This window comes from Pelodiscus sinensis, chromosome 24, assembly GCF_052426305.1.
Source record: "Pelodiscus sinensis isolate ZL-2025 chromosome 24, ASM5242630v1, whole genome shotgun sequence".
Lineage (NCBI taxonomy): Eukaryota > Metazoa > Chordata > Testudines > Trionychidae > Pelodiscus > Pelodiscus sinensis.
This window is the reverse complement of record NC_143075.1, coordinates 4,812,753-4,834,692: the sequence shown is the minus strand read 5'-3', so window position 1 is coordinate 4,834,692 and position 21,940 is coordinate 4,812,753. Positions and strand designations below refer to the sequence as shown.

The 21,940-nt window shown below is 47.3% G+C and overlaps 1 protein-coding gene across 4 annotated transcripts in view; it reads right to left on the bottom strand.

Moving 5' to 3' along the window:
* Nucleotides 1-21,940, bottom strand: part of MEGF6 (multiple EGF like domains 6) — a 287,060-nt gene that overhangs the window by 50,154 nt on the left and 214,966 nt on the right. For all 4 annotated transcript variants that reach the window (XM_075906529.2, XM_075906530.2, XM_075906531.2 and 1 more), the window contains 9 exons: nucleotides 17,035-17,160; nucleotides 14,428-14,550; nucleotides 12,929-13,051; nucleotides 9,953-10,090; nucleotides 7,752-7,874; nucleotides 5,026-5,148; nucleotides 3,578-3,739; nucleotides 2,385-2,516; nucleotides 373-501 (listed from right to left, as the gene is read on the bottom strand). In XM_075906529.2, the coding sequence (XP_075762644.2) occupies nucleotides 373-501; nucleotides 2,385-2,516; nucleotides 3,578-3,739; nucleotides 5,026-5,148; nucleotides 7,752-7,874; nucleotides 9,953-10,090; nucleotides 12,929-13,051; nucleotides 14,428-14,550; nucleotides 17,035-17,160 (1,179 nt within the window). The remainder of the gene's footprint in view (nucleotides 1-372; nucleotides 502-2,384; nucleotides 2,517-3,577; nucleotides 3,740-5,025; nucleotides 5,149-7,751; nucleotides 7,875-9,952; nucleotides 10,091-12,928; nucleotides 13,052-14,427; nucleotides 14,551-17,034; nucleotides 17,161-21,940) is intronic.

Below are 21,940 nucleotides of genomic sequence, written 5' to 3'. Positions count from 1 at the left end.
AGTGAGTTGCCTATGGTCACCAAAAGAGTCAGTGTCAAAGCTGAGACTGATGCTCCCTGGTTCCCAGTCCTGTGCTGACACTTTCTGTTCTTCCCTCCCCAGCTCCCACCCTGCTTACCCTGTGCAGAAAACATTCCTCACAACGATCCACACCACAGAGGGCTAGGGGGTGCCCTCATTCACAGCACAGGAGCACAAGAGCAGCCCGTTGTTTCCAGCACCCTGCTGTCTGACTTAGTGCAACAAAACAAGCCTCCCTGCACAGAAGCAACCTCCCTCCCCACCCTGCTACTCTCTCACTGGGATTCGGGGGAGCAGCAAGAGGGCATCTCATGGGTGCATGAAGCAGGAGATTGGGAAGCGTGACCATACCATCCTCACACAGTTCTCCACTGACCCCAGGCGGGCAGCGGCACTTCCCAGTCACTGGATCGCACGAGCCTCCATTCTTACAGCGGCAGGTGAGGCTGCAGTTCCTCCCGAAGCTGCCTTCGGGGCAGGCTGGGAAGGGAGAGACAGACAGAAGTCAGGAAAGTGACTGGGTTGTCATGGCCATTTCTTGATTTCTGTGGCCCTAGACTGACAGATTAGTTATAATAAGCTCTGACACTCACTCCGAAGGCTTTCCAGCAAACTCAGTGAGACCTTTACCTGCCTGACGTGCAGCAAACACAAACCCGGCATGGTAGAGATTCAAACAGGCCGCAGTCAAACAGAACAATGGGCGTGGGAATGTATGAAGCCAATACACTGTGCAAGTTGGACTCGTCTCATTCCTGGCCTGCACCTCTCTGCTCCAGTGTATCCCAGTGCGAGGGCAGGGACACAGGCCAGTTTCAACCCTTTGACTGGTTTTTTTCCCTCCTTGCATGAGGCCTGTTATCCCATGTATTGTATTTTTCTGGATTAGACTGTAAAGTCTTCAGGATTGGGATCTTGCCTTCTATGGTGCTGTACACATCATTCATGATGGCAGCAATAGGTATAAGCCAAACATGTCAATGGATCACAGTTCCTAGTATATACAAACCCAGGCAAAGCTGAACAAAAATCAGAGCTATGCTTCAGTTTAGATGCTTATTCAAGCCTCTGAATTTTTCTTCTTCTCTTTCTACCGGCAACCCCCTGGCAATGCACCCTACCCTATGGAAAATACCTGAAAAAGAAACTCTTTCAGCTTTACCTTCTTTTGCTGAAAGTAAGGGCACCATTTTGGGAAGGCGGGGGTGACAGTCATGCGTACGGGGACGGGACGCGGCTTGCTTTTCATCCGTTCCCCTCACTATCAGGGAGCGAGGGGAAAGTGCTTGGATTCCATGAATTACTCCTCTGCCCCTTCCCTTCACCAGCCAGGAGTGAGAGGCCTGCACAGAAGCCGGATACTTCCCCTCGCTCCCCGACAGTCAGGGGAATGGGAAGAAAAGCCAGCCACATCCCGGTATGCACAGCTCCTGCTCACGCCCCATGGTCTGCCAAAATGGCACCGTTGACTGACAGGTACATTCCAATTTTTTTTTTTTTTTAAGAAAATAAACCTTGAAATCCAGCTGCCAATTTCATTACCATTTTGTCAAGCCACATATTCATTTTGATCCAGTCTTGTCTGAAATAGAGACAGCTCAAATTACTTGCTTAAAAAATAGATTTGCCTCAGAATCATGGAGTCCTATTTCTATTTACAAGCATGAACCCAGAGAGATAGGTGGCAACCTAGTCTTTCCCTTTCAACTCACTGCAAACACAGTTCCAAATATTTAAAAACCAAAGTCAGGAGACCAGAGAGTCCCGGTTGGAGAATCCAGATTTTGCAGTTCAAATTCAAACTGCAACTGCAAATACCCACTAAGCGCAGCCGCTACTCTGCAATGGGCAACAAATGCCAATAATGGCTACACTGAAAGAGGCCCAAAGGGAACATATTCCTTCATCTGAACTGCCAACAGCTTTGAAGCCAGAGGTTCAGTTGGAAGGAGGAATTAGGACGACTCCCTTTAGTGCCTTAAATAGTTTCTTAGTCTTCAAGTCTGTAATATGTCGAATTCACAGCCGATAGGTTTATGTGCCGTCTGAGAGCTAAGCTCAGCCCCAGCCCCAAATGAAGACATATGCAGGGCTGAACTCTAGATTCATTCCCTCTGGGATCTATCTGGTAAGGGGAGGCAAAGAACTTTATTAGGGATTTTGTCCAGTGACTACCGCATGCTGCACCAACACACACATGGCAAAGGCAAGCAATGGGTGAAGAAAAGCTGGAGCCATTAGTGCTAATTAGACCAGCTGGGAGGCTGTGCTCACCTCACTTCTGTTTGACCAGCTTTTGGAAGGAACACCAAACCTGTCTGATCCCCCTGCCCTTTGCTTGTCCCCTCCCCAACTTAACTCACTCTGATTGCATAGGATTCCACTCCAGCCCTCCGGACAGTCACAGCCCGTCCGGTCCTCACGGCACGTACCGCCGTTGCGGCAATCGTCACACGTCAGGCTGCAGTCGGGACCGAAGGTCTCCTCCAAGCAGACTGGAACACAGAGAAGCTGCGGATGAGAGGCCTTTCCCAATGCTGCTTCAGCGAACTGACGGGTTCCGCTGGGCAGCCAAACCCACCGCGCTCAGGGACACTGGCCCTCCAGCAAATACACGTGGAGCAACGGTGCTGGAGTGGGGTGTCTAGGACACGTGGGGAACCCAGCACAGAGCCAGGGAATGGTCTTCCCTTTGTGAGGGTTCCTATCAGAAGCCGCAAGACCCTGGAATGATTGGGGGGAAGTTTTGGCGCTGCTGGAATCAATAATAAGACTTAAACAAAGCCAGAACATCCCACTCGGTGTTTAATGAGAGGTTACACATGAATCCAAACTCAGAAGCGCAGAAGGTGGCTGGGGAGGTGCTTCTGCTTGGCAGCAAACCAATGCTCTGAGATGAGATATTGGCATGAAATAGGTTAAGGAGTTAAGCGACACATTGCTAGCCCTGGTTTACAACCATGGGTGGTGGGTATGTGAGGCGGGGGAAGGCACAGCCTTCCCAGACCACCAGCCTGGCCTTGCCCATGCGCCAGCCCCAGAACGCATACTGGGGGAGAGAGGTTGGGCCCATGCACAGCCCACCCTCCTCATGCTCCAGGGCCCGGGAGGCTGGGGTCGCGCAGTGCCCCACCTCCATGTGATGCTGAGGGCAGGGCCTGAGCAGAAGGAGCAGGGCTGAGGGCAGGGTTGGGGGCTTGCCTCCCCTTCACCCACCACCCAGCTTTGCAATGAGGAATGCTCACGTTTGCATAATATAACTGGCAGTGTCTATAGAACAGGGGCGCGCCACTTTTCCATCTGCAAGCAAAGACTTGCCCACCACAACCGGTGCTGAGTGCGCTGCCACCCAACCTGCAGAGCCTCAATGGACGGCAGCACCCCCGATCTGTGCAGCAATGCGAGGGGTCTCACCAGCAACACAGGTTTGTGAGCCTTTTTCCTGGATGCACTCAGCGGCACGTGCAAATTTGGACACAAAAGTTAGTTCCAAAAGTACTGCTACTCCTCAAGGCACCAGAGAACTTTCCACATGCCCTTGCTACCAAATGCCCACCAAATTTTTCTGAAAGCGTATGCTCTCCTCTTGCTTCCACCTCTTCCTCTTCATACTCTTCATCCAGGAGCTGAGTGTACTCATCTCGCAGGACGGCGACGTGAGGGATGGTGCGAAGGATGGGATGTCGTCCATCCACGGCTTCTACAAAGTCATCTAGAGCTGGGGGAAGTCACGGGGAGAGAGCAAACATTGCCATGCAAATCACCAATGCAAAGAGGAGAGATTCAAGGCCCAGGGAGATGAAAGATAAACAAGAGATGAGCAAAGGACACAGAAAACGTGAAATGAAAGGAGAGCGAGATTGGACAGTCAATGGCGTTGGGTGCTGATTTCGTGCTTTAGAGACTGCTCCAGTGTCCCACACAACTTGCCCTGTCTCTGGGAACTGTGATTCATTCCCTGTCTCTTTCCTTCATCCACTTTCTTTTATTTCTTTCAATCTAGAACTGTAAACCACTCCCATCCCGGGAGTGTCAAATGTATCTCTGAAAGGTGTGTATTTTATATTTGCAGTGAGATCTGAGTTCCCAGGAGACAGCAAACCAATGCAAGGTTTCTGTTACACAATGCAAGGCCACCATCTCAAGCTCCTGTAGGGGCACTCTTATGTTGGTTAAAATGTACAAAAAGAGCACAAACGCGAGGTGGCATGGTACAGCCAAGATTGGTTCCTCCATTTCCCACCTTCTCCTGGCTTCTCCACAGCGCTTCAGCAGCTACCATGAACTGCATCGTTGTAATTCAACAGAAAAACCTCTGCATCCTATAACAAGATTAATGGAAGATGTATCTCAACCCTGCCAGGAGGAAAGTCTCTGGGAAAGTAGGGAAAAGATCTGTCTCTGTGCTGCAGGCTGTGGGGGGCCTGATAATCCCGTTCACAGTACCAGTGCGTGTCAATAATGGAGCTGTGAAGAAGCCAGCACAGGTTCAGAAAGGGTTTAATAAATCTTAGATCTGCCACCCAGCATACTTTCAAAGCAGCCTGGAGGATTTAGACATGAGCCTTCCATTCCTTAAAAAGATGCACATTGAAATCCCCCTAGATTGCTTTGGAAATCTCAGGTTTGGCCTCCCTACAGTGAAAACGACTGGATTATACACAAAAATACGTAAGGAAATGACACTAGATGAAAGCAGTGTAAGGGAAGGGAAGGAAAGGGGGAGATATAAGAAACCCTTGTTTTCACTTCCTATCATTTCCTCTTGAAGATTTTATATATAAATACCTTCATCAGGAAATCTCTCTCTCTCGCGCACACACACACACACACACACACACACACACACACACACACACACACACACACACACACACACACACACACACCAGGAAATCTCTGTCACACACCCCAGGAAATCACCTCTCTCTCTCTCTCTCTCTCACGCACTCACACACACACATACACACAGACACAGACACACACACACACACTGTTTCTTACAAGTACAGCTCCTCCGATCTTCATCCAGTTTGTATCCAGTCTGGCAGCTGCATTGGAAGGACCCCACCACGTTCTGGCACGTGTGCTCACATTCCCCATTATTTGAGGAGCACTCATCCACATCTAAAACACATACACGGGAGGATAGCTACATGAGCCATGTCTCGTATAGGTCAGAGACACCAAGGCATACACAGAATTCAGAAACAACGAGGAGTCCTGTGGCACCGGATACATCTACACAGCAACATTATTTCAAAATAACTTAGTCCGCGTCTACACAGCAGGCAGTTATTTTGAAATAGTGTCAAAATACTGTCAAGCTGGAGGACTGCTTACTCCGACTTCTGTAACCCTCATTGTACGAGGAGCAAGGGAAGTCGGAGGAAGAGCGCTTTATTTCAAAATAAGTGCTGTGCAGATGCTCCCAATTTCAAAATAAGCTACACAACTGACATGAGCAGTCGCTGGGGCACCGTGCGCAGAGCGGCCGGCCGGCTGTGATCTGCACCTAGCCGAGTGCACTTTGTTTTTTATTAAAATGTAATGGCAAGCCTCAAAAAACTTCTATCAGGCCACATGCAGCCTGCCAGATGCCTGTTTCACATGACTGGTGTAGATGCACCCTTAGGACTAACAGAATGATCTGTAAGTCTCTAAGGGCATGTCAACAGTAGGAAACTATTTCAAAATAACTAAAATTGATTTAATAACTCCAGAAATAACAAAATCGAAATACTGTAGCCTCACTACAGGGAAGTCTCAAAATGAGTCCAAAGCAGGCTCCCTTAATGTGGACATGCTACTTTGACTTAGAGGCCTAGGAAGTGCGGGAGGGATAGCTCAGTGGTTTGAGCATTAGCCTGCTAAACCCAGGGTTGTGAGCTCAATCCTTGAGGGGGCCATTCAGGGATCCAGGGCAAATCTGTCAGGGATGGTACTTGATCCTGAGATGAGGGTAGGGGACTGGACTTGACTCAACTCAAAGCCCTTTCAAAGTCCCTTCCAGCTCTAAGAGATGGTATATCTCCATATAATTAGTCTGAAAGACTCTGGGGAAGATCTATTTCAAAATAGCAGCACCAGAGCACCCACACTACTGCTATTATGAAATAACTATTTCGATATGAGCGTTATTCTCCCAAGAAAAGCAGGGGTAGAGATTTTGAAATAAGCAGCCCATTCTTTCGAAATTCCAGCCTTGGCAGTGTGGATGTGCCGTTTATTCATTTGACCTAAGGGGGTATTTTGAAATAACGCCCTAGTGTAGACCAGGCCCAGGGTGCCACAGGACTGCTTGCTGTTTTTGCAGATATAGACTAACACGGGTGCCCCTCTGAGACTTGGCGCTATAGAATCAGAGACTGGCAACAAGTTTTACTGTTCCTGCCTGACTTTCTAAAATTAAATCAATTTTGTGCTGAGGACATTGCTAGGCTGAGAGTTCTGGAGCCTGAAGATTCTGTTCCTCCCACATTAGAGAAGGAATTAGAATAATTTCTCCTTCCCATTTAAGGGATTTATTCAGCCTACCAATATCTATGCCTAAACAGACGTCGTCTTTCTGTCTTATTCAGCCATGTGGACCTGCCAACATTTCTTTATACTGAACAAAGATCACACAAGCAAGTCAGCCACAGATACTGGAAAATAAAGTTTCCCTGAGTTTTAAGAATCAGCCTACAGATGCTGGGCCAGTTGGATTAAGTTAATCTTCTAGCTAATAACATAAAATGGGGCCGGATAGCTATGCTAGTGACAAAACAGGCTATCATCAAGGAATGGAAACCCCAAATCCCACACATTCACTGTATTCTGACTAGCTAAATGAGCTATTCAGTATAGAACTGGTGGAAAAACTGACATTCACCGGGGGAAATAATTGGAAGAAATGGAAAACTGCTTGGGACTATATGGAAGAATTTCTTGTTGACTCCTTTCAGAGCTCTCATAAATCACTATCTTCCTAGCTATATTTTTGTAGACACATTGGCATTTCCCTGGACAACTTTAATGCCAAAATTAAGGGGAATATTGGTCTATCGCATGCAATACAAAAGGGCATTTCTATGAACTGGTAGAAGAGGTGGGTCCAAACCAACTCTCTTCAACTTTGGGAAAATCTGGGTTGACTCCAAACTAGGCTTTTTAGCTGATACTATATTGCAGCTAATCTCTGTCTTACTTGTGTGTTTCTTTGCTTCTTTTCTCCTCCTAAGAGGAATCAACAAAAATAAGCCTTTACGTTTGATTTGACATTTATCATAAGTGCAATATAATTGTAAATCTAAGCATAACAAGACTAGCGGAAGGACCCACACAGTCATGCCTGTGGCTGTCAATAGGGCCAGGTTTACATTCACAGGACATGTCAAAGCAAGATACCCAACTCCAGCTATGTCAATTATGTAGCTGAAGTCAATGTATTTTGATTCGAGTTTCCCTGCCATCCTCACAGTGGGAAGCAGATGGGAGCAAACGCTCCCATCAGCTTCCCTTACTCCTCACACAAGCTGGAGTACTGGCAGCTGGTGGGGACACACACTGAGTTTGATTTAGCGAATCTTAGCTAGACTTGCTAAATCAAACTCCGGAAGATCGATCATGACAGCAGTGATCTTCCATTTAGTGTCGATGTGGCCTCGCCCAGTACTGTAATGCAGAAGAGCTGAGCCAATGCCCTTCCTCTGTCCCCCACAATGGCCCAGCTAGGCATTGCTACTTACCATCGCACCCACAACCATCGGCGCTGAGCCTGTAGCCAGCATAGCAAACGCAGTCGTAGCCACCAGGATAATTGTAACAGTCCTGCTGACAGCAATGAGAATGGGCCTCACAGTCATTGATATCTAAAGACAGAAAACAACACGTATCAGCTAGCCCCAAATCTGAGAGTTTCTGCTGTGTAGAGAGCTGATGCACGCATCTGTCCCAGCCCCTCTTTTCTAAACTGTCTGATGAGCAACCTTCTCTGGCCTGTGATTTGTTTAAAGGCAAAGCGTAAAGGTCTGCATCCCCGATCAATAATGGAAACAATATGCCATTTTAGAAATCACCAATACCTATGTTTTAAACATAATGGCTGTGTCTACATTGGCACCCCTTTCCGGAAAAGGGATGCTAATGAGACCAGTCGGAATTGCAAATCCACAGGGGATTTAAATATCCCCCCCGGCATTTGCATTTACATGGCTGCCGCTTTTTTCCGGCTCGGGGTTTTGCCGGAGAAAAGTGCCAGTCTAGACACAATTTTCCGGAAAATAAGCCCAAGTAGGAATAAGGGTTCTTCCGGAAAAGGGCTTATTGTCCAGAAAATCGCGTCTAGACTGGCACTTTTCTCTGGCAAAACCCCAAGCCGGAAAAAAGCGGCAGTCATGTAAATGTAAATGTAAATGCAAATGCCATGGGGGATATTTAAATCCCCGGCGGATTTGCAATTCCGACTGGTCTCATTAGCATCCCTTTTCCGGAAAGGGGTGCCAATGTAGACACAGCCAATATCTGCACATGACAGTCCCTTCCCTTTGTGGCAGCTGACAACTTCCTACCACTCTAAAATAAAGCAGGCACTGTCTTGCATGCAAGGGTCCCCTGGCCCCTGGATGTAGCAGGAAAGAATGAGAAAGATGGAGTCGACATTTCTTCTAGCACTGTAATCATCAGTCGGGATTATTTGTCGGAGATCTCCATGAACTTCATGTTTCAAATGCTCTCTAAACAGAACAGATTTTTTTAAAAAAATACATTGGTGTTTACCTTTCATCTGACTGCATTTGAAAAGTGACTCAATACCCAGTGTAACTGCCACCCGGCAGATTTGAACCTGGGAACTCTGGAGCTTAGTGTAGGAGCCTCTATGGCAATGTTTTTTAAACTTTTTAAGACCAAGGAACACCAAACAATCCTTTTTTTTAAAGAGGAACACCAAGGATTTTTTGCTGAGAAAAAAAAAAAAGTCGGGAGAAAAATGGTCGGGGGAAAGCTATTAAGCAAAAAAAAGGGGGGGGGCAAGGGAAAGTTATTGAGAAAAAAAGGTCACCTGCCTCTTTAAGGGCTGCCATTTTGAACTCTGTTGTTCTCCGCGCCATTCCAACTGCCTCAGGGCACACCAGTGTGCCGCAGAACTCAATTTAAGAAACACTGCTCTAAGGCTTGAGCTAAAAGCCAGATGGCTCTCAGCCTAGGCTGCAGTGGTCTCTTGTTCTTATCTGCTGCTGTAAGTTGTCTAAGTACCACTACATGGGACAGGGAACCACACTAGGGCTGTGTCTAGACTGGCCAGTTTTTCCAGAAAATCAGCCGCTTTTCCGGAAAAACTTGCCAGCTGTCTACACTGACCGCTTGAATTTCCGCAAAAGCACTGACTTCCTACTGTAAGAAATCAGTGTAGACAGCTCAGATTTGTTTTCCGCAAAAAAGTCCCAATCGCGAAAATGGCGATTGGGGCTTTTTTGTGGAAAAGCGCATCTAGATTGTCACCGGCACTTTTCCGCAAAAAGTGCTTTTGCGGAAAAGCGTCCATGCCAATATAGACGCTCTGTTCTGAAAATGCTTTTAACGGAAAACTTTTCAGTTAAAAGCATTCCCGGAAAATCATGCCAATCTAGATGCAGCCTAGGTGTGTGGGTTACATTAGCAAGTAAATTGGGGAAGGAGAAATATCCAGTACTGGGACCTACACTGCAGGAGGCTGACATTCCCTTCACTCCTCACAGAACAAGTACCACCAGACGCCAGTAGCGGCTGCCCTCAGTGTTTGATTTGGGGGGTCTACACTAGACCCACTAAATCAAATGCTAGAAGATTGACCTTCAGCAGATCAATTTCCATAGCATAGACATGTTCTGAATTACCCAAGTTCTAAGGGAATAACATATCACTCAGCAAGCCGCGATGCCATCTCTGCACGACAGGCTGCTCCCCTTACCAGTGCAGGTTTTCTGGTCCTCATCGAGCTGATAACCAAAGTTACAGGAGCAGACAGGGCCGGAGCTAGTGTGACTGCAGAGGTGGGAACAACCACCGTTATTGGCCTCACAGCTATTCACAATCTCCATCTCTATCCCTAGAAAGCAAACACACAGGCTGGATGGGGCATCTTGTAACATGTGCACAGTATTTTCCCAGGGGATCAGGGCCAAGCCATGTCTTCCACACCTGACTTTCCAGTGCCCCATTGAGGCAGGCACTCCGCATGTAGGATAACAGACTCCCAGAACAGATGTGTGCACATCGAATGGCTGTCTTTGCCCAGCCCTTGGGAATAATACGAGCAGGAACAGGAGAGAGGGTTTGGGGGTAGCTGTAGTATGTGGAGGTCAAAGCAGGGACAGGTAATGATGCACAAACACATTACTAGAGCCCTGCATGAATATAAAATTTGGTATCCGCGCCCACATCTATATCCACAAAAATGAGCCATGGAAATCCAAACCCACATTCATGGATGTGGATATAGAGCAGAGAGCCACAAATTTGCAAGGTTCTAGATGCAAAGTGTGTATCCACTTCTGCGAAAATGAACCATGGACATAAAGCATATATCCGTGGATCTGCAGTGCTCTACACATCATATGCATTTCATAAAACCCTACACCCCATAACGTCCCTGCACAAATCCTGATCTGGCCGAATTGCGGGGCAGCTTCTCTGCAACCTTTCAAACGGCTTTGAAAATGGGCAGACAACCTCGCTGCATACTCCTGCTGCTGACTGCTGCTTTCGGACCAGCTCCAACGCCTGTGATCTGCCAGAACCTGGCCCATCTCCTTGCTGTCGATTCTGCACACCGATTTAATGACAGCTAGAAACTGCAGTGCAGCACAGAGCTAATTACAGAAACATTCAGATACTGAGTGCCAGGAGAGTTGGAGCCACTTTTTGTAATGCTGGAAGAAACATGAGTAGCAAACAGACACAGGGGTTTTGCCAAATGATATAAAAAGGGTTTTTTAATTCAGCTGTTTTATGGCCAATATGAAACCTATTAATTACATATTTTAAAATCAGGCTAGCTAATTAAAATCTTTGCAAGCACAAAGGAACTTGTCCCAGAAAAGTCTTTGGCTCAGTTCCATACATTGCTTCCAAACAACAGTTTTGGTGTTTTCATCACTATATGTTATACGATATTTATCTTCAGCACTTGGAAAGTCCTGGAGTGGGAGCATGAAAGCCACGAATGTTGCCCCTGTGTCTCTGCTGACATGGGGCAGAAAGCCATGCCCAGACGTAGAGTGAGGGCTTGTCTTTCACTTGGAATAAAATGAAGAACATATTATGATTATTATTGTTGTTGTTTGAAGAACATAGACAGTGCTTGGTCCTGCTGTGAGGGCAGGGGGCTGGATTCTGTGACCTCTCAAGGTCCCTTCTAGTTCTAGTGTTCTATGATTCTATGATTTTCCCTTTGTTGCCATTGCAAGAGTGGTTAGGTCGTTATGAAAGGCAGGCCTTCTGCTGAGATAAGAAATGTTAACCATGCACCATGTGAGGACTCTTGCAGGAAATTAACATCACAAAAAGCCCTAAATTGGGCCCTTTCTGGAAGTTTTAGCGAAGCAGCCAAAACCTCAAAGAGATGCAGAAATGAATTAATCTCTCTGGCCATGGCTTCACTAGATAGAAGATCAACACTGCCACGATTGATCTTCTGGTGTTTGATTTAGTGAGTCTAGTTAAGACCCACTAAATCAAACTCAGAGCCTTCCTTCCCCCATTGGATTTTGGTACTCCTGCTTCTGCAAGGAGTAAGGGAAGTCGACAGGGGTGCTTGTTCCCATTGGCCTCCCGCTGTAGAGATGGCAGGGAAAAGTGAAAAAAGGTATGTTGACTCCAGCTATGTAATTAATGAAGCTGGAGTTGCATATCTTGATTTAACGTTCCCTTTGAGTGTAGACCTGGCCTCACGTCTAGCAGTGGTCATTTTAGAGCCAGGTTAAGGCATGCCAGCAGGGGCAATGTACGTAGGTGAAGCTTGCATTGCCAACAAAGGTACTGTTTCAGTCTCATAGAATCACAGACTCATAGAACACTAGAATTGGAAGGGACCTTGACAGGTCATCAAGTCCGGTCTGTTTGCTGCTGTGTACCTAACTGAGCAGAACAGGAGCAGTCCAATGATTTGTTCTTTGTTTGTTCCCCAAACAGAGCAGCTCATTCAGCTGTCAGATACTTCCCAGAGTTTTGAAAGGGGAGGGGCACATGCCAGCAGGGTAGCAGAGATCACAAAACACTGAGAAGAGCCATCAGGGCAGGAATTGTGGGGTATTGGTGGAAGCCAGTTCTCTCAATGAAAAGAACTGGGGAAAAGACCAAAGGCTTTTGTGGGGCTAGAAGTTTTTTGTTGCCAAAACTGAGGTGGTTTTCCTCACAAAAGTTGCATCACAGTGTAAATGCTCTCACTGTTTTGTCATCAAACGGCACGTTTTGGCAACATGAAGTGCCAATGTACTCAAGCCCCTTGTTTGCTTCATCATTTCATAACCTGAAATGTCTCCTTTCTCCCCTGCAAGGAATCAATGGGACCACATTAGATCAAGTTCTGCCTCCGTTACAATTCTGCAGTCTCACCCACTTCTGGAGAGGACGGAGAGCTGCAGAATTTGGTCCAATGGGTTTAAACAGCTGTTAATACAGCATCAAAACTGTGCTTCCATGACAGCTTTAAAGACCTGGCCCAGCACTTGTGCTGGTGGGAGAATAAGCAGACCCCTCAGTGTCCCTTGAGGGATGCCACTGAAGATGCTTAGGACTCACGTTGTAGAGCAACGTCACACAAAGGCTTGTCAATGATTTTCTCATTGTTTACTCCCCCCTCCCTTTTTTTTAACCCGGTCAAAACAGAGACCTCTCCCTCATTGCCTGGGGGCTAACGAGCCCTGGCAAGGTGGCCTATACTTACTGTAGCACTGCTTGCCATCTTCCCCCAGCTCATAGCCAGGGTTACAAGTGCATTTAAAGGAGCCACGGGTGTTGAGACAGCTGTGCGCACACCTGGCCAGCCCGGTCGCACATTCATCCAGATCTGCAAGAAAAAGGAAGGCAATCACCAAAACCGAGCTCTGATGGAGGAATGCCCTCCTGAAGAAGCCCAGCTCCTTGCTCCCAGTGTATTCCAGTGAGGGACTATTTGCGGGTCTCCTTTCTGAACTGCCCACTGCAGAGTGACTTCTTGTCCCTCCCAAAAGGTGAACGCTGGACACTGCATGATGGAGTTAACTGGGACGGCAGGAGAGCAGGGATGCAAAGAGGGGGTATGGCAAACATCCATGGTTCGACTGGTCTGGAGCACAGCTCGGAAACTTGTGATGGTCTTTCCTTTGCTCTGCATGACTGTTTCTGGAAGCTGGGATCCCTGGCTCAGAAGCCTGCCTGGGTAGGAATAGCGGGTCGCACGCTTTCTTCTTTTCCAAAACCTCTGCCCCGGACTCAAACCAGAGACCAAGCATTTCATTGAAGGTGTTTCTGACTTGGTTTTGAAAGGAGGCGGGGACTCCTTACATTCTCCCGCACCTCCCACCCTTGCTTGCTCAATGGAGTTGAGACCATAAGCCGAGACGCCGGCAAAGAGAAGGGCTGGAAATCAGGCACTATTCGTCTCTTCACAGGAGACTGCCTACCCTGCTGCAGTGAAGTACGGCTGCCGGACAGATTTCAGCTAATCACAGGAAATCTTGGATGCTTTCCTGATCTGAACCTCTGGAAAAGCTTGAGGTTCCTTCGTCACTGTGTTAGACTGGCTAGTTGGACTAACATGCATGGACATAAGAACGGCCAGACTGGGTCAGACCAAAGGTCCATCTAGCCCTGTCAGCTGACAGTCGCCACTGCCAGGTGCCCCAGAGGGAGTGAACAGAAACAGATGTGATCCCTCTCCTGTTGACGCTTTCCAGCCCCTGAAAACAGAGGCTAGGGACACCATTCCTACCCATTCTGGCTATAAGCATTGATGGACCTAACCTCCATGAATTTATTTAGTTCTCTTTTGAACCTTGTTAAAGTCCTGGTCTTCACAACATCATCTGGCAAGGAGTTCCCCAGGTTGACTCTGGGCAGCATGAAGAAAAACTTCCTTTGGTTTGTTTGAAACCTGCTGCCTATTAATTTCATTTGGTGACCCCTAGTTCTTATGTTATGGAAACAAGTCAATAATTTTTCCTTATTCACTTTCTGCACACCTGTTATGATTTTATAGACCTCTATCCTATCCCCCCTCAGTCTCCTCTTTTCTAAGCTGAGAAGACCCAGACTTTTTAATCTCTCTTCATATGGCATCAATTCCAAACCCCTCATCATTATGTTGCCCTTTTCTGAACTTTTTCCAATGACATTAGCAATAGTTTGCAGAGCAGGACAAAGGCCGTGTCTCTCTCCTTACAAGGCACTTTTTGGGAACCGTACCTTCACAGCTTTTGCCATCCGCTGCCAGTCTGTAGCCAGGGTGGCACTCACAGTGAACTACTCCCCGGCGGTTTTGGCACTGGTGCATGCAGCCTCCGTTCCGATCAGCACATGGGTTCCTCACTGCAGAAACAGAGCAGGGAGCAAGCGAACACCATCTCAGCCAGATCCTTGCTCTTGCTGGCAGGAGCCGAGTGGAAGAACAAAGCACTGAGTGGTCATGGATATCAGAGAGAGCCTGTCGCTCATTTAATACGACTGTCAATACAAGAGAGAAGCACCATTCCGGGCCGAAAAGCTTCTCCTTCCCTGGGAGGGATGCCCTGGACTTGGCCCAATGCTCCAAGTGATCCCTGAATCTTTCAAGGACTCTCTGGAGATGCATTTACCAAGCAGTCCCTGGCAGAGCCTGCCTGCCCCATGGGATGTGGGTGCAAGACGGTCATGACATCAACTGCCCCACACGATCCCCAAGTCTGTTGACTCTATGTACACCGCAGGCCCTTCCCCCGATAAAGCACGACTCTTCTGGGGCGAAGCATGGCAGGTATTCAACGGCTAACAGAAACACTGCACATTTTAGGCCACCATCATATCTGCCTGAAATCACTAGGGGAGTTGTTGGTAGTCAGAATGCAAGTAAGTGGTAATTAGGCCAGGACAGCCAGGGAGGTGAGCTCTGGGGATTCTTATGCGCTAAATAGGAATATGCAGGACCTTGGTTTTGTGCCTCACCTGAGAAGAAGGGTGTGCCTAGTCCAAGGTCCTGGCAAAGCAATGAGCTGACCTAAAGGAAGCATTTTCTAGCAGAACACGGTGTAGGACCATCCCTGTGCAAGGATCAGGAAGGAAAAGTAGGGCCCATGTCTTCCAGGGTTTTTTTTTTTTTTTTTTTTTTTTAATGGAGAACTAAGCTGATTCTGACCAGTTCCAGGAGCCAGGCAGATATGCAACAGTGAAATAGCACCGGAAGCCCCATGTATCAGGTCCCAAAGAGTCCTATTCTCCCAGCAGCTCCACAACAAAGACCTCCCCTCTCTGAACTTATGCCAAATACTATGAATGAGAAGCCTGAGCTTCTGTTCCTTCCCCCTTCAAGCTTCATCCCTCCCCGGCAGGGCAGGCAGGACAGCCTTAAAACTGTGTTAGGGCCAGCATGGCCGACAGCCACCCTGGGCCCCAAAACAACGTGTGTGGGGAGCTGGCTCCACCCCAGAAGGGGTGGGGCCTTGGGTGGAAGGGGCGGGGCCAAGGGCAGTCAGCCCTTAGCACCGCCCAAACCGCCACACGCAGCCTCCCAAGCCCTCAGCACCGTGTGGAGCAGCACTCCAGCGGCAATTCAAAGTAGCAGCAGCAGCCGGAGGCTTTGGCCCCCTTTGAATTGCCAGAACCCCGGGCAACTGCCCCCTTAGCCCCTGCATCAGGAGGCCTGGTTAGAGCAGCAGGAAAGTGCAGGGTTTTCTCTTCCAGTGGCACCAGCTTCCACTACAGTGCAACTACTGATCTGCTCCACGTCTGAGCCTGCTGGGGTGGCACCTCTCCTCCCCCCACCCTCCTTCCCCTGACTGGTTTGTGTTCGGGTAGCGACACAAGCTACTCTCGAAATCATCATTACCCGCTTCATGTCGGGTTCTGCTCTAGGAATGGGAGAGGGAACATGGGAAGAATCATGCACAGGGCCGTCCTTACCCATAAGCAGAACACACAGCTACACAGGGCACCTGGAAATTTGGGGCACCTCTGCGTCTTAGGGTGTGTCTAGACTACATGGCTCTGGCGCCAGAGCCATGTAGATTAGTTTACTAGACATACCCAAATGAAGTGGCGATTTAAATAATCGCCGCTTCATTTACATTTAAATGGCTGCCGATCAGCTGTTTGGCGGCACAGCGCTGTAGTCTGGATGCTCCGCGGTCGACATAAAAGCCATCTGTCGACCTCCCCGGTAAACTCATCCCACGAGGCATAACGGGGAGGTCGACAAATGCCTTTGATGTTGACCGTGGAGCGTCCAGACTACAGCGCTGTGCCGCCAAACAGCTCATCGGCACAGCGCGACAGCCATTTAAATGTAAAGGAAGCGGCAATTATTTAAATCGCCGCTTCATTTGGGTATGTCTAGTAAACTAATCTACATGGCTCTGGCGACAGAACCATGTCGCCTAGACACACCCTTAATGTCCACGCACCCATCTGCCTCCTCCTAGCCCTGTTCTGTGGCTCTGCCTCCTCCAGAGAGGATCTAGTGAACTTAAAAAATGACAAAGCCTGCCACAGCTACTGGCAGGACATCGAACTTGGGAAAGAGCCAGTCAAGCGGTCATGAAGCCATTTCAGAGATAGTGCCTACCCAGGTAACGTTGCTGCACCAGTTGAATAGCACTGTGCAGGATCCCCTCCTCTGGCTGCCGTCAGCCATAGGGGCACCAGTTTAACAGGATTCCCCTCCCCCTAAATCCTAAAAATGGCCCTCCTCATGTGGGATTCCCACTGCACTGAGCTTTGAAATCCATCCAGCTGTGGCTACAACCTGGGGAAGCAAAGACAAATGGGAGGGACAGCGCCTGTGAATTCACAATTGATTCCACGTGCTCAGAGCAGACTTACGGACACAGTGCTTGCCATCCTCTGTCAGCTGGTAATTGTACCGGCACTGGCACTGATGCTGGGTTAGGGTCAGCTGCACACAGTCGTGTTCACATCCACCGTTGCTGATGGCACAGGTGTTCACAGCTAGGAAAGCCAATGATTACAGCAAGTTAACAAGCGATACACGAGAGTTTGCTTTGCAAGAGCCAGGGCAAAATACAGGCACTGATATGCAGATTTACAAATACAGCAGGAATCAGACTGGCTAATTAAACTTCCAAACTCTGGGGCATATTCAGTCCTTGGCAGTTCCTGGTGAATCTTTAAACTGTGCTATATAGACACAGACTGTTGTTCTCTTAAGCAACTATTTTGCATTCAATATACAAGAGAAGAGCTAAGAAAAGAGGAGACTAAGGGAGGATATAATAGAGGTCTATAAAATCTTGACTGGTGTGGAAAAAGTGAATACGAAAAAGTTATTTACTTGTTTCCAAAACATAAGAACTAAGAGTCACCAAATGAAAATAATAGGCTACAGGTTTAAAACAAACCAAAGTTTTTCTTCACTCAGCGCACAGTCAACCTGTGGAACTCCTTGCCAGAGGATGTGGTGAAGACCAGGACTTTAACAGGGTTCAAAAAAGAACTAGATAAATTCATGGAGGTTAGGTCCATCAATGGCTATTAGCAAGGATGGATAGGAATGGTGTCCCTAGCCTCTGTTGGTCAGAGGCTGGAAATGGATGGCAGGAGAGGGATCATTTGATGATTTCCTGTTTTGTTCACACCCTCTGGGGCATCTGGCATGGGCCACTATCAGAAAATAAGATACTGGGCTAGATGGACCTTTGGACTGACCCAATCTGGCCGTTCTGATGTTCTAAAGTTCTTAAGAAACAGCTCTAATATTGTGCTAGGAAGGCATTCGGGGCAGCACACCCAGACCCAGCGCACTGTTCTTCAATGATGAGAGCAACTTTATGCCGCGGCGTGAGTCAGCATCTTGAAAAACACTGTTTACTAGGCAGAAAGAGTTCCTGGTACAGCTCCCAGCTCCTCCAGGAAAGGAACACAAGCCAGGACGTTTCTTGAATTCCATCTTCAAACGCTAAATTCAGAAAGCAACCTGGGAGGGAAGTTCACAAGCTTTATAAACACTAATCCCGCCCTCTCAGGTGGCAGTAGCAGTGGGCAGGGAATGGAGACAGGCTGTTTGCAATTGTGCTCAAACGCACTGACTGCAGGTTCAATAGCCCAGTCAGTTTAAGTCAGTAATTACTGTCCACAGTCAATGAGCATCGACAGCATATCCCAATGCTTCCTCATGGCAAAGCGATACAGAAAATTCACTTGCTGGACTGGACATGCAAAATAAGGACATTCTGATGATACAGGGGAAAGCCAACAAATTACTTCCCGGACTCTGGAATGTATGTTCTAAGCCACACCTGCAGGTTTGCACATAAATCCCACTTCCTAACCTCCAACTTGCGGCTTTGAAATTGTGACCTTCACACAGAAGTTAGCAGGTTTGTTTAACCATCCACCTTATTGCTAGGGCTACCGCTATCAACGTCACTCAGGTATCGTCCTGTTCACACAGAGCTGTGCCGAGAAATGTGCTGACAGGGAACACCACACAGGGCACTGAGAAGCCAGGTTCTTGAGCTCTACTGTTGGCCATGCCGTGAAGTTTCTGTGGGGCCCTGTGCAAGTCACTCACCTCTCTGTGCTGAGGAATTTGGAAACAACAAAACAAAATGGCTCTGCTTCGGCTATAAGAAAAAACAGCTCGTATGATGTGGGATGCCAGGAAGTCTCCACTGAGGTTCCTGAATTAGCCTACTCCCCAAGATGGCGAATTACCCTTATAGAGTAACATAAGATGGCCAAACTGAGTCAGAACTGTGGCCTCAGTACAGATCCTCACCGCTTACCACGCTCCACTGTGAAAGCTGACTATTTAGCCCTACTCTTTGTTTCCTGTCTTTCAACCAGCCACTGATCCATGAGAGGACCTTCCCTCTTATCTCATGACTACTTACACTATGTAAGAACCTTTGATGATCGACCTTGTCATAAGAACATAACAATGGCCATACTGAGTCAGACCAAAGGTCCACCCAGCCCAGTGTCCTGTCTGCTGACAGTGGTCAATACCAGTTGCCCCAGAAGGAATGAACAGAACAGGTAATCAATCATCAAGTGATCCCTCTCCTGTCACCCATTCCCAGCCTTTGACAAACAGGGGCTAGGGGCATCATTCCTACCCATCCTAGATAATAAGCATTGATGGACCTATCTTCCATGAATGTATATATTTCTTTTTTGAACCCCGTTAAAGTCCTGGTCTTCACAACATCCTCTGGCAAGGAGTTCCACAGGTTGACTGTGCATTGAATGAAGAAATAAAGGCTTTCTGAAAATCCAATTCTCAAAGATTCATTGGATCACCCTTCTCAACATGTATGTTGACCCACTTTAAAAAACCAACAGTCTGGTGAGGCATGATTTTCCTTTACAAAAGCTATGTTGACCAGTGTTCCCATCTATTTTTTCTATCCATGTGTGGAATAAACTGTTATGTGCACTGAGGCATATGTGGATTTGCCCCACCAGTAGAAACACATGCTGTTAGCTGTGGGCGCTCTGTTTATCAGCTGGGGCGGCATTTGAATCTCTACTGGGTGACTTCCCAAGTGCTCATCTTACAGGGAGCTCTGACGTTGACTCTTCCCCAACATACTGGGTACGTCTAGACTGGCAACTGCTTTTGCGCAAAAACTTGCCAGCTGTCTACACTGGCTGCTTGAATTTGCGCAAGAGCACTGACTTTGTAATGTACAAAATCAGTGCTTCTTGCACAAATACTTTCATGCTCCCGCTCAGGGATAAGCCCTCTTGCGTAAGAATATTTGCACAAGAGGGCAGTGTAGACAGGCACCTTCATTTTTTGCACAAGAAAGCCCGATGGCCTAAATAGACATCGGAGCTTTCTTGCGCAAAAGCGCTTTTTGCGCAAAGCATCCTTGACAATCTAGACGCTCTTTTGCGGAAATACTTTTAATGGAAAAACTTTTCTGGTAAAAGTATTTCCTCATAATCTTGCCAGTCTAGACGTAGCCAGAGTGTTCATTTAAGGCTATGTCTAGACTACGGCGAAGATTTGAAAGAGGATATGCAAATTCCCACTTAGCCTGATTTGGGGTGTCATAGGCCACCTCCCCCTTCTGAGTGGGATAGGAGTCCTGTAATGCCCCCTAATGACCTAGTCAAAGGGAAATTCAGCACACCCCACCGTTGTAAATGGATTTTTCATTTGTTATTTTGAGCTTGCTTTGAAACCAAAAGTCCTACTCCCATAGAAAGGGTTACAAAGAGATGGAAAGAAGGTCAGAGGTCTATGCCCAGAAAAAAAGGCTAACAAGCTATATCCATCGACAATTCACAGCTTTTAGAAGTCACATACAGTACAGCTCTTTGGCTCAGCTATGAAAAATGACCTCTGAGGTTGGATCTTTGCAGGATGGAAACAAACCTCTCTGACTTGTTCAATGCCTTTCTTTCCCCCTCCTAATTAGCCCCAATTGAACCTGCATCATTTTTTGCTGCCCATCAGCTATCATTTCGAACAGTTTCTCTTGCAGCAAAGGAGACTGATTAAGTACTGAAAGTTGCTTGATTACACCAGTCTATTTTTACCAGAATGTTAGCGATACCCCAATAGTCTTTACTGTGGTTGTGCAGGCATGTGATCCACAGCGCACATGGAAAACCACAAAAATGCTCTGATTTTTCTACAATTCCCCAAAGCAGATCTGCTCAACCCAGAGCTCAAGACCTCTCTGATACAGAACACTTTGAACTTCCATTTGCATCAAGGCAAACATGAGTTTCTGATTAACTAAACATTTTGGGGGAATAAAACTGACTTAATTGAGTCAAAATGTTGCAGAATGCTGCACGACACTGGAGGAAGAACTATCCGCCTGTGTTCATTGTCCTGAGATGGCATCACTGAAGAGTTATACTTACATCACTTGAGTTATAACAGAGCTGGGTGGTAGCCATTTGAAATGTTCTGGTATATTAAAATGTTTAATACAGACATATTCAAAGCCTCTTTATAGTTCTTGTTTTTAAAAATCACTAAAATAATGCTAAACTCAGCCAGCACATTTCCTCTTATGGGAGAAACACAAGGCCAAAGTTTCAAATCCATAAGACGTCTCAAGTTTGAAACAAACTCATGTTGTGAAACTATTTATTAGAGTTTGGAGTCTGAGTTGCCTTTGTGACCCACCAATGCCGTACACCAGACTCCTGAAGATTAAAAACCGCAAGTCAAAATTCTTGTCTCTTTTCATCTGAACAGCAACACCGCACGGCACTGGCAGCCCAGAACAGTCAAGTGCTCGAAGAGAGCAACACAGCAGCAATAACATGGACAACATCAGTGTGGGCTTATCAAAGCAGATGTGAAAGGACCGCCTCTACAGCTAACAAAATCAGGTCCAATCTCCCACGTTCATTTAGTCCTTGGTCTGCCCATTGAGACATGCCGATCAGATGCTACATGCTAGCAATTGCGATCATGGTTTTGTTATGGTGATGGGGACAATTATATGCAATGAGACAGAGTGAAGCTTCCAGGATATGACATGTACGGCCATCCACTGTCAGACAGCAATCACTTTCGGTCATTATAGGCAACATTGGATATAAGCAACTAGTGAAAGTGACCAGTGTTCCTTGTAAACTGTGATTTTGAGCAGCCACCCAGGAGAGATTCAGGTATCACACAGCTGATTAGTAGAGTGCTCACAGCCACCCACAGCTGGCAGCGTGTGTTTTCATTGGTGGTGCACATTCACACGTGCCTTGGTGCATATAACAACATTTATTCTGCGCCTGGATGGAA